Source organism: Pristis pectinata, chromosome 24, assembly GCF_009764475.1.
Source record: "Pristis pectinata isolate sPriPec2 chromosome 24, sPriPec2.1.pri, whole genome shotgun sequence".
In the NCBI taxonomy this organism is placed as follows: domain Eukaryota; kingdom Metazoa; phylum Chordata; class Chondrichthyes; order Rhinopristiformes; family Pristidae; genus Pristis; species Pristis pectinata.
This window is the reverse complement of record NC_067428.1, coordinates 1,839,923-1,852,575: the sequence shown is the minus strand read 5'-3', so window position 1 is coordinate 1,852,575 and position 12,653 is coordinate 1,839,923. Positions and strand designations below refer to the sequence as shown.

The following is a 12,653-nucleotide window of genomic DNA, read 5'->3' as shown; positions in this document are numbered from 1 at the left end:
TCCCTCAGCCTGACCGCTGTGTACTATAGCACTCGGCAAGACCCACCGCCAAGCAGCAGTCCACACTGGAGGAGGCTGGGCTGGACCATAACGTGGTCCTTCCGTCAACATCCACACCGCACAAGCAGGACGATGTGACTCCAGACAGACTGCAAGCGATTGGGTGATCCAGCTGTCCATCAAACTTGGTACAAACCCTCTGGTTATATTGAAACATATAATCCATGTGGAATCCATTCTCCTTTTCTGATGGAATTATCCTGCTTTTATTGGGAGATGTTGCTGTTGCTTCCTTCCTAAGTTCTATGTGCTGCACCCTGTAAACAATAGTGCCCGGGGTCAACGAACATTCTGAGCCGTGAGTTCAAACAAGCTGCTGCCCCATCTTGCACTCACAGGCTGACTGTGGTCCGAGAGACACTCACGTCCCGTCAGTACTCACCAACGTCATCCTGGTGGTAGATGATGGAATGGATGGCAGGATTCTCCCCCTGGACATATCGCTCCATCGGTTCCACATAGTATCTGCCCTTCTGGGTTTGAATAAACCCCTCAAATCGGCCATCAATGATGGAGCCATGGCAATAGGAACCGTTCTCACCTGTTTGTAGAAAGGAGGGCACCTCAGTCAAGTAACTTGGGCCACATCTTGTGGTAGCTCAACAGTGGGTTGAGGTGACAATGGATTAATTGTGTGGGGACTGTCTTACCCACTGATGGCTGCATTCCGTCACTCACTCCGTACATAACCTCAGATCACACAGGAACCACGGGGTGGACAGTTAGTGCACAGCCCAGAGGCAGTGAGCCAGTGCCACACACCCTCCTCCCACACTCCTCTCCACCTACCACAACCTCACCTCCTCCCACACTCCACGCGTTCCTGCCATCAGTTAACTCGCTGGGTGTGTGATTTATGACGCCACTGTGTTGCTAGATCAGACCAAGCCTCATCTTCCAATCACCTCGCCATCGAACAGCCTAATCAGTTGTCCATGGTGGGAAAAAGGGGCAGAGCTGAAGTGTCTGATCCTGAACACTGTGTCAAAGGCAGGGACAGTACACTGCCCAGAAAATGAAATGCAAGTTTCAGTAATGTGGAGACACAGGAGACTGCGGACGCTGGGATCTGCTGGAGGAACTCGGCGGGTCGGGCAGCATCCGTGTGGGGAAAGGAATTGTCGACGTTTCAGGTCGAAACTCTGATGTGAAACGTCGACAGTTCCTCTCCCCCCCTGCTCGACCCGCTGAGTTCCTCCAGCAGACTGTGTGTTGTTTCAGTAATGTGTACAGGGTGAGTCAGCTCTGTTCACTTATCTACGTGTTATTATTTTATATAACAAAATGAGAAGTTATCTTTAGAGGGAGGCTCAGGAAGGAACATACGGAATGTCAAACTTTTTCAGGATTTTTTTACTGAGCACATTCCCGTGGTCAACAGTGAAACTCCAAAAAATAAATTGGGATGGAACCCTCAGCCTGAGCCCAGGTTCATTGACCTGAAACATTAATTCTGCTCCTCTCTCCACAGATGCCGCCTGACCTGCTGAGTGTTCCCAGCAGCACAGGGTGTAGGACCCGGCTACGGTTCAGTCTGGAGCCTCTCCAGACAAAACCCTTTTAAGATAAGATATTCATTTATTAGTCACATGTACATCGAAACACACAGTGAAATGCATCTTTTCATGTTACTAAGAACGTGCTGGGGGCAGCCCGCAAGTGTCGCCACGCTTCCGGTGCCAACATAACATGCCCACAACTTCCTAACCCGTATGTCTTTGGAATGTGGGAGGAAACCGGAGCACCCAGAGGAAACCCATGCAGACACGGGGAGAACGTACAAACTCCTTACAGACAGCAGCCGGAATTGAACCCGGGTCACTGGCGCTGTGATAGCATCATGCTAACCGCTGCACTACCGCGCTGCTTCTGTGCTCTCTGGCAAGTCAACGTTGCCTTGGGCATACTCCTGGTCCTGTTGCTGGCCCAGTGGGACCTCCTCGAGCCATGAATGTCCCACTCACGCTGAGGTCCCACCTGGGAATACAGCGAGATCTGCTCCAAGTCACTCTCCAACAAACCAAAAGACAATCTCCTCCAATAGCATGGATGCAGGACATCTCCCTTCTGCTCAGCACTAGGTTCCCTGAGACCATGTCCTGGAGTGAGCACTGCACATCGACCGACCACGTCCCTGTGTGGCCTATTTATTCCACCTCTGGGCTGCATTAAAACACCATTTGTTCCCCATTGCACTTCATGTGATTGAGTGACTCGGCCAATGTCTCCAAGTCCTCCTCGTTCACCCAGACCGATGATATTTTTCATGAGCTGTTCATCCCTTTCCTTGTCTCCGTCCACCACCCCCCCAACACGTTCATACCCTTGGTTAGGTCTCTGTCGGGTCAGGGAAGGGTTGGCCTTAACCTTGGCTTAATATTTGGATCAAAGCTCTGTCTTTGGTCAGGACCAGGGACTGTGAAGGGTTACTGAGTTATATGTTGCCCTGTTCTTCAACTGACCAAAAGCCGTGCGGGCACGTTGAGGGTGATGGTGGGTTTCAGAAGGGTAGTCAGAGATCCAGACCTCAGGCCTGGCACAAGCTCCTGGTCTGGCGGGCAGCAGTGCTCCCTGCCCTACCTGAGGTACCTACAGCTGGCACCTGGGGACTGGGAACGTGCCCCCAACACGGCCTGCCCCGGGACCTCCAGGGACCGAACCAATATCACATACCCTGCCATGCCCACATCCCCACCACTTAGGGTCTCGACCCGAAACGTCGACTGTCCATTTCCCTCCACAGATGCTGCCTGACCCGCTGAGTTCCTGCAGCATCTTGTGTGTTGCTCATTTAGGTACCTGCCACCAGGCCCCGACTCAGTCAGCCTCTCCTGAGCTCTGCCACAGGAGGAGATTACCAGGCAGGCAGTGGAGAGATGTTGTGGACAGATACAGCACTGAAACAGGCCCTTTGGCCCATCAAGTCCATGCTGACCATCAAACACCCATTGGACATTCCCATTGGACATCAGCTTCATCATTGGGAACACACGGAGGCCCGGTGTAAGTGGTGCAAGGAGTGAACCTCCTCCAATTGCAGTGAGGCCCCGCCTGTGTCTGGCTGGAACAGGAATCACCTCCATCGACGGGTGCGGACTTGTTCTGGTTGCTTAGTAGAGCTGGAGACGAGTTCCCAAGACTTTTCTCTTTTTTTTTCTGAAGTTATCACCTCACCCAAGGGATCTCATAGCTTTGGTTCAGGAGCAGTGTATGAGGAGATAGGTCTGATATCATAGAACATAGAGCATTACAGCACAATACAGCCCTTCGGCCCACGATGTTGTGCCAACCTTTTAACCTAATCTAAGATCAATCTAACCCTTCCCTCCCACATAGCCCTCCACGTGCCTATCTAAGTCTCTTAAATGTCCCTAATGTATCTGCCTCTACCAGCACCCCCGGCAGCACGTTCCACGCACCCACCACTCTCTGCGTAAAAAACTTACCTCTGATATCCCCCCTGTACTTTCCTATAATCACCTTAAAATTATGCCCCCTCGTGTTAGCCATTTCCACCCTGGGAAAAAGTCTCTGACTGTCCACTCGATCTATGCCTCTTATCATCTTGTACACCTCTATCAAGTCACCTCTCATCCTCCTCCTCTCCAAAGAGAAAAGCCCCAGCTCTCTCAACCTATCCTCATAAGACATGATCTCCAATCCAGGCAACATCCTGGTACATCTCTCCTGCACCCTCTCTAAAGCTTCCACATCCTTCCTATAATGAGGCGAACAGAACTGAACACAATACTCCAAGTGTGGTCTAACCAGAGTTCTATAGAGCTGCAACATCACCTCGTGGCTCTTGAACTCAATACCTGACTAATGAAGGCCAACATACCATACACCTTCTTAACAACCCCATCGACCTGCGTGACACCCTTGAGGGATCTATGGACATGGACCCCAAGATCCCTCTGTTCCTCCACACTGAAGAATCCTGCCATTAACCTTGTTTTCTGCCTTCAAATTTGACCTTCCAAAGTGAATCACTTCACACTTTTCCAGATTGAACTCCATCAACCACTTCTCAGCCCAGCTCTGCATCCTATCAATGTCCTGTTGTAATCTACAGCAACCTTCTACACTATCCACAACACCACCAACCTTCATGTCATCAGCAAACTTACTAACCCACCCTTCCACATCCTCATCCAAGTCATTTATAAAAATCATAAAGAGCAGGGGTCCCAGAACAGATCCCTGCAGAACACCACTGGTCACTGACCTCCAGGCAGAATACTCTCCATCTACCAACACCCTCTGTCTTCCATGGGCGAGCCAATTCTGAATCCACACAGCCAGGTTTCCCTGGATCCCATGCCTCCTGACTTTCTGAATGAGCCTATCATGGGGAACCTTATCAAACACCTTACTAAAATCCATGTACACCACATCCACTGCTCTACCTTCATCAATGTGCTTTGTCACATCTGCAAAGAATTCAGTCAGACTCATGAGGTACGACCTGCCCCTCACAAAGCCATGCTGACTGTCCCTAATCAGCCTATGCTTCTCCAAATGCCCATAAATCCTCTCTCTAAGAATCTTCTCCAGTGATTTGCCCACCACTGGAGTAAGACTCAGTGGTCTGTAATTCCCAGGGTTATCCCTACTCCCTTTCTTGAACAAAGGAACAACATTTGACACCCTTCAATCACAATCCATTCTCACATGTTACATTCAGAAATAAATTCTGCCCCGTTAAACCACAAAGTAACATTTACCAGCTTCTGTGGTAAAAAGGAGGCAAAGGGAACATCACTTGAAAGCCGGGCAGGCGCGGTAGTGCAGCGGTCAGCGCAACGCTTTACAACACCAGTGACCCCGGTTCAATTCTGGCTGCTGCCTGTAAGGAGTTTGTACGTTCTCCCCGTGTCTGCGTGGGTTTCCTCCGGGTGCTCCGGTTTCCTCCCACATTCCAAAGACGTACGGGTCAGGAAGTTCTGGACGTGCTATGTTGGCGCTGGGAGTGTGGCGACACTTGCGGGCTGCCCCCAGAACACTCTACGCAAAAGATGCATTTCACTGTGCGTTTCGATGTACATGTGACTAATAAAGATCTTATCTTATCTTATCTAGATCTTATCTTAAATGTTCTTCTGTTAATACCTCGGTCTGTAATGTCCAGGCAAAGAACTGTTCACTGGATTAACAAGTTAACCATGGCTTTATTACAGTTACAGAGGCTCTGTAACTGAACACAGGAGAGGAGTTCAGGGGGTGTATGTGAAAGTTCGGCGGGTGGACGTGAAAGTTCAGGGTGTGTATGTGAAAGGTCAGGAGGTGTACGTGAAAGTTCAGGGGGTGGACGTGAAAGTTCAGGGGGTGGACGTGTAAGTTCAGGGGGTGTATGTGAAAGTTTGGGGGTTGTAAGTGAAAATTCGGGGGTGTATGAAAGTTCGGGGGTGTATGTGAAAGTTCAGGGGGTGTATGTGAAAGTTTGGGGGTGTATGTGAAAGTTCGGGGGTGTATGTGAAAGTTCAGGTGGTATATGTGAAGGTTCGGGGGGTGTACATGAAGCAGCCACAGGACAGGACTTACCCTGCACCTCCCCAGAGTAGATATGTGACAGGTCTCCGTATTTCTGGTCACTCTTGGTTTTAATTTTAAAATCTTCCGTGAACATACTTGAGTCCCTTTTCAATTGGAGATGAAATTGCCTGAAACAAAAATGTAAGTTGTTCGTTCAGTTTTGCATTCACCATTAGTCCCGGGTTTGTGTAACTGATGCAATGGAGTCCAAGGCACCAGCCGTCAGAGAGCAGGGGTTCCCCACACCCTGCTGCAGGAGCAGACCCACTCCCTGGGTATCAGCACCAATGCACGGAGTGTTGGGGAGAGACCTGCCCACCGCTGCCACAGGGACATCTGCTCGACACAAGTAACTCCTGTCCATCCGTCCAGCACCTCCTCGTGGACCCCTCCTTTCACCCAGCTCCCTGACCTCTGCCTGAGTATGTTCCTGGTTGCTGCTTCAGCCGCTCACCCCAGATGTGAACCCCAGATCTCGGCCCCGGGAAGGAGACTGTGACCCAGAGAACGTTGCACAATGTCAGCTCTGTTTCTGGGAGCTGGAGCTGACTCCTAGCTTCCAGTGAGCAGGTTCATTCACTGTCAGCGGTGACTCTGTCTGAACCTTCGGGTCGATGGAAAACACCCAAGGCAATCTTGAAAGAAAATCTGATAGGGGCACAGACAGGGTGAAAGCACAGAGTCTTTGTCCCAGGGAGGGGTTGGTAAAAACAAGAGGGCAGAGGTTTAAGATCAGAGGCGAGAGATTTACAAGGGGCATCAGGGGCAACTTCTTCACACAAAGGGTGGTGCGTATTTGGAACGAGCTGCCAGAAACAGTGGTTGAGGCGGGCACATTAGCAATGTTTAAAAGCCATCTAGATAAGTCCATGGATAGGAGAGGTTTAGAGGGCTGTGGGCCAAACGTGGGCAGGTGGGACTAACTCACTGGGCAACACAGTCGGCACAGACAAGATGGGCTGAATGGCCTGTTTCCGTGCTGTATGACTCTACGACTTGTTCCGACAGCTTGCTCCACATAACCCCTGCTCTCTGCCCCTCGGTCCCCTTTAAATCTCTCCCCTCTTAAACCTCTGCCCTCTAGTTTTAGACTCCCCCTGCCCTGGGAAAAAGGCTGTGACCGTCCACCTTAGCTACACCCCTCATGAGTTTATAAACCGCCGTCACGTCACCACTCAGCCTCCTTCGCTCCAGGGAAAACATGCATCTGTCATGCATCTGTCCACAGCTGTGCCCTGCACCTGTCCACAGCTGCACCTCTGCACCTTTCCCAATGTGTGTGAGGTGTTAGACCCAGGGCTCCCCACATGTCTGCCGTGCAATCCCCACCCTGACCCCCAGTGACCACCAGGCACGGTCAGAGTTCAGCCATGGGTGGGATGGGAGGTGGACACCGTGGCCCTGGACACGGTCTGGGTGGGCAGTCCTGGTGCAGCTGCACTCTGGCACCTCTGTCCGCACAGCTGCACGGCCCCCAGAGACCTGGATCCTCAGTGGAGTGGAGATGGTGGGTCCTGGTCTGGGACCTCTGTCACCTCAGGCTCCAGGCAGGGCCCGAGCTGTGCTGACCGTCTGACCATTCCAGGGTTCAGTGGGGGCTCTGGGGATGGAGGCACTGAAGGGAAGTGGTCATCAGTGGACTGACCGGAGTGGTCAGTCAGTCTCCCCGGGGGCCGGCCACAGAACACAGGAGCCAGGCCTGGGAGTGGCTGTCTGAGACTGGGGTGGTGAATGGGTGCTGGGCTTGGCTTGGGGCAGGGGGGGAGGGGCAGTGGGGTGGGAGGGGGAGGGCAGTGGGGAGGGAGGGGGGAGGGGAAAGGGCAATAGAGAGAGGGCAGGAGGGGGAGTGGCAGTGGGGAGGGAGCATGGGAGGTAGGAGGGGGCAGGGGGTAGGGTGGGAGGGGGACGGGGCAGTGTGGAGGGCAGGTGGGAGGGGGAGGGTGACAGAGCAGGCAGATACCCTGAATGGCATCCGCCATCTGTGGGGGTGGGCAACCCTGGAACAAGGTGAACTTTTCCAACTCTCCTGTGGTATTGGGAGGTGGTGGGGTGGTGGGGAGGGGGATGGGGGACGGGGAGTGGGGAGGGGTCCATAGGAAGGGGCAATGGGGGGGTGGGGAGGGGTGGGGAGGGGGAGGGAGGATGCAGGGGGAAGGGTTGGGGTGGGGTGGGTTTTGGGGAGGGGTCCATGGGAAGGGGGCAATGGGGAGGGGGCTGGGGCAGCTGTAGTGCTGGGGGCAGTGGGGAGGGGTGGTGAGGGGTGGGAATGGGTGGGGAGGATGCAGGGGAGGGGGTGCAGGGGTGGGGAGGGGGTGGGTCCCAGTCCCAGGGGCAGCAGTTGCAATGTTCTGCCAGGGTGACCCTGCCAGTGACTCCGTCTAACTCCGACTCGCTCCGACGCCTCCCTGGGAGCAGCCCCCGGGGAGAGCCCACCCTTCCCAGCCCTGTGGAAGGTGGGGCTACCTCTGATGAGCAGTGAACTGCAGCCGGACCCTTGGCTCGTCCTCCAGTGGAGACCGCCTCACCCGCTCCTGCTGCCGGCTCAAGGAGTCCCGGTCATACCACAGAGCCTCGTACCTCCTGAGGAGAGGGATGGGACCGGATCCAGTCGGACCTGGGGGACAGACAGAAAGGTCCTTACGGACGTCCATGGAATTACAGGCAAAACACACTTCGTAGCTGCACCTTTAACCGACTCCCACCGTCTGATGTGTACCCACCCCGTACCTGGTCTCCTTGGACAGCTGTGTCCTGCATCTCTCCACACCTGTGCCGTGCACCTGTACACAGCTGTGCTCTGCATCTATCCACAGCTGTGCCCTGCATCTGTCCACAGCTGCTCCTCTGCACCTTTCCCAGTGTGTGTGAGGACAGGAGAGGTGTTAGACCCATGGTCCCCCACATGTCTGATGGTGTAACCCCACCCTGAGCCCAGCGATCACCAGGCACAGTCAGGGCTGTGATGGGACACTTTCCACCTGCCTGGGTGGGTGTGGCCCCAACAACTCTCGAAGCCTCACACCATCAGGACAAAGCAGTCACTTGGTGGCACCCGTCCCGTGCATCCTGCAGAAAGTGCTGCAGTCCCTCTGCAGGGCCGGACCAGCAGCTCTCGACCCGCCACCACCCGCAGGTTCCCCACGTCACACATCGTCCTACCGTGCTGGGGGGTGGCAGTTCTGGGAGGTACCTGCAGCGATGATGAGGGATATATTTCACCACTGGCACTGGGTCTAAACCCCAGAACTCTCCCCACAGCAGACTCCCTGCATCCTGTTCTATCGGTGCCTTCACCAGCTCTCCTCCCTGTTCTCAATGCCCATGTTCTGAATCACACCTGTACACACCCGTAAACACCTGTACACACCCGTACACACCCTTACATACCTGTACACACCCGTAAACATCTGTACACACATGTACAAACCCGTACACACCTGGACACACCCATACACAACCATACACACCTGCACACACCCATACACACCCGTACACATTTGTAAACACCTGTACACATCTGTACACACCTGTACACACCCATACACACCCGTACACACTTGTAAACGCCTGTACACACCCGTACACACCTGTACATCTGTACACACCTGTACACATCCTTACATACCTGTACATACCCATAAACATCTGTACACATATGTACAAACCCATACACATCTGGACACACCCATACACAACCATACACACCTGTACACACCCATAAACACCTGTACACACCCGTACACACTTGTAAACACTTTTACACACCCGGACACACCTGTACACATCTGTACACATACGTACACATCTGTACACACCTGTACACACCCTTACATACCTGTACACACCTGTAAACATCTATACACACATGTACAAACCCATACACACCTGTACACACCCATACACACCTGTACACACTGACACACGCTTGTGCATACCTGTATACACCCATACACATTTGTACACACCTGTGAACACCTGCACGCACATGTACACATCTGTACACACCTGTACACACCCATAAGGCCCATACACACCTGTATACAACTGTACACATCTGTACACACTTGTGCACAACTGCAAACACCCATGCATACCTGTACACACCCATACACACCCGTAAACATCTGTACACACCTGTACACTGCCATACACACCCATACACACCTGTACACACCCATACACACCTGTATACATATGCACTAACCTGTACACACCTGTATACACCTGTATCCTGTCTCTGGACCCCTGCCACTGCCATATGATGTGTATACCACTCCCCGCATCAGTATTCCGACCACGGCCACTCCAGACAGTACTGCAGTGTGTCACCCCCTCCCTCTTCCCTGCTCCCCCTCCCTTCCCCTTCCCTCATTCTCCCCTCTCCCCCTCCCTCCTCCCGCTGCACAGTGAGCAGGTACCTGTCCCATACCTCCAGCCTCACCTGTATCAGGGGCTCAGGTCCACCTCCTCACTCAGCACACACACCACACACGGTACCACCTCTGCTGTCCGCCACTTTGGGGGGTGCAGGAGGCTGACAGGGAGGGGGCGGTGGGGGAGTGGAAGGGGGAGGTGGAGGGATGGGGTGGAGGAGGGGAGATGGAGGGGAGGGGCAGGTGGGGGAGGTGGAGGATGGGGAGGAGGAGGTGGAGGGGAGGGGGTTGGTGAAGTGAGGAGGCGGAGGGGAGGTCAAGGGGAGACAGGGAACAGAAGCAACAGGAGGCCACTCAGCCCTTCTTGCCCACTTCCTAATTTAATGAGATAGAACCACACAGGACAGCACAGGCCCTTCAGGTCAACGTATCCATGCCGACCATCTGCACCAACCTCATTGACCGTCACTGGTCCATGATCCTTTCACGTGACTTTCCTGCACTGTCCCCACGTCCCTCGATCCCCTCCACATCCTGAACCCACGACTGAGCGCCCTGAGCCCTCTGGGATGGAGAATTTGAAAGATTCACCACCTTGTGGCGAAAGGCGTCTCCTTTGTCCTGAAAGATCCCCAGCCGGGGAGGGAACACCTCCCTCTCTCTCACCTGTCAGCCTATAAGGATCCGTAAATCACTCCTCATCTCCTGAACTTCAGAGTCCTGGGCAGGTCTGTTGAACCCGTCCACTTGCAAACCCAGCTGCCAGGAATCAGTGCAGTGAACCTTCACTGCCCCAACTCTCTCATCCTCTGCGGGTGTGGAGACAGCTCCGTACACTATGTCCCGGGCCAGTCTCACTAGGGCCCTGGATACTTTCAGAATAACACTTCTCCTTCACCTAAATTGAGTCAACAGGAATTCATGATTATTTGCCTCTATCTTTTGAGCTAAGTTTTAGGGCACTGATTTTTCATCGTAACCTTCTGTTCCCAACCTGACTTTTAACTGCTTCAGGTGTCAATTTGAAGGTATATCAAAAAGAATAAAATCAGATTCAAAGACGTATGGGTCAGTTAATTTGGGTTTAAAATGGGCAGCGTGAACTCGTGGGGCCGGAAGGGCCTGTTACTACGCTGTAAATAAAATAAAAAATAATAAAATAAAATAACTAATGAAAGCTTAGTTCCACCAATAGTCAGTCCTGGTCCAACCACGTAGATGCCATGACCAAGAAAGCTCACCAGCGCCTCTACTTCCTCAGGAGGCTGAAGAAATGTGGCATGTCCCCGACAACCATCACCAACTTTTACCGATGCACCATAGAAAGCATCCTATCTGGATGCATCACGGCTTGGTACGGCAACTGCTCTGCCCAGGACCGCAAGAAACTGCAGAGTTGTGGACACAGCCCAGCGCATCACAGAAACCAGCCTCCCCTCCGTGGACTCTGTCTACACTTCTCACTACCTCAGTAGGGCAGCCAACATCATCAAAGACCCCACCCACCAGGGTCATTCTCTCTTCTCCCATCGGGCAGAAGATACAGGAGCCTGAGGGCACATACCACCAGGCTCAAGCACAGCTTCTACCCCACTGTGATAAGACAATTGAACGGTTCCCTTATAAGATGAGATGGACTCTTGACCTCACAATCTACCTCATTATGGCCTTGCACCTTATTGTCTGCCTGCGCTGCACTTTCTCTGTAACTGTGACACTTTATTCCGCATTGTTATTGTTTGTCTGCCGTGTGGTGAAGCGGGAAGTGGCCGCTCCCGCACACAGCTGCCCGAGAGGAAGGCTGTCTCTGACTCTCTCTGCTGCTTTTCTCCGTTTCAAACCCCACCATTTCGGATGGATTTCCTTCCCTTTCCAGCCTTCTACACTGAGGCACAGAGAAGCTCACACAACCCAACACCGTCTCAGGACGAAACGCCAGCCGTCTCAACAAATCCAGGAAAGAATTTCCCGGCTGCTTGCTGTCCTGATGAAACTTGTTCACTCCCTGTGCTGAGCAGGTCTCTGTGCAGCTGTGCTCGGGGAAGGTTTGCAAATGTCTCTTACAGAACCATCCACAAAATGCTGGAGGAACTCAGCAGGTCGGGCAGCATCTGTGGAGGGAAGTAAAGAGCGGAGACCCTTCAATTCCATTTGCTCCAGATTCCAGCAGCGGCAGAATCTCCCGTGTCCCACAGAACCAAGTCAGCGTGAAATCCCACAGAACGTCTCCTACCCGGCAATGCTCCAGGAACCCGGCAAGTCGCAGAGACAACGAAAGGGAAGAGTGTGAGGAATATTCTCATGGCCTTCAGTGGTAACTCCGCCATCAGAGTGTGAGCGCCTTGCAGCCGACGTCCCGGTGTCAGGGGATGGAGATGTCACCAGGTGGTCCACGGGGGGACGGGGGTGGGCACCGTGCAGTCAGGCTCCCAGCGGTGGAGGAAGGAGGAACCTTCCCAGAGCAGGCACGGGCGTGCCGAGGGACGCGCCCACCCCGCGCCGGCTGCCGGGGCCCGTCACCCTCCACATGCATTGATCTAGTGACTGCCACCTCCCTGAGCGCAGAGCACCGGTGGAATACAGCAGGAGAAATGCCACAGGTCACCCCCCCCCCCCCCCCCCCCCCCCGGTGTGTAGCCGGCAGCCCAGGTATCAGGCAGAAAGGCAAAGGTCTGGTTTGGGAAC

General features: G+C 53.5%; 1 protein-coding gene across 7 annotated transcripts in view; it reads right to left on the bottom strand.

Annotated features, from left to right (window-relative positions):
• si:ch1073-396h14.1 (disintegrin and metalloproteinase domain-containing protein 10) overlaps positions 1-12,493 on the bottom strand; it is a 177,162-nt gene extending 164,669 nt beyond the window's left edge. For 5 of the 7 annotated variants that reach the window (XM_052037890.1, XM_052037886.1, XM_052037887.1 and 2 more), the window contains exons 1-4: positions 12,202-12,415; positions 8,059-8,209; positions 5,605-5,723; positions 443-601 (exon numbers count right to left, since the gene is read on the bottom strand). In XM_052037890.1, the coding sequence (XP_051893850.1) occupies positions 443-601; positions 5,605-5,723; positions 8,059-8,209; positions 12,202-12,295 (523 nt within the window). In that variant the 5' untranslated portion in view covers positions 12,296-12,415. Of the gene's footprint in view, positions 1-442; positions 602-5,604; positions 5,724-8,058; positions 8,210-12,032; positions 12,084-12,201 lie in introns of those variants that run through there. The other 2 variants (XM_052037889.1, XM_052037891.1) reach the window with 2 other exon arrangements.
• Positions 12,494-12,653: the final 160 nt, after the last annotated feature.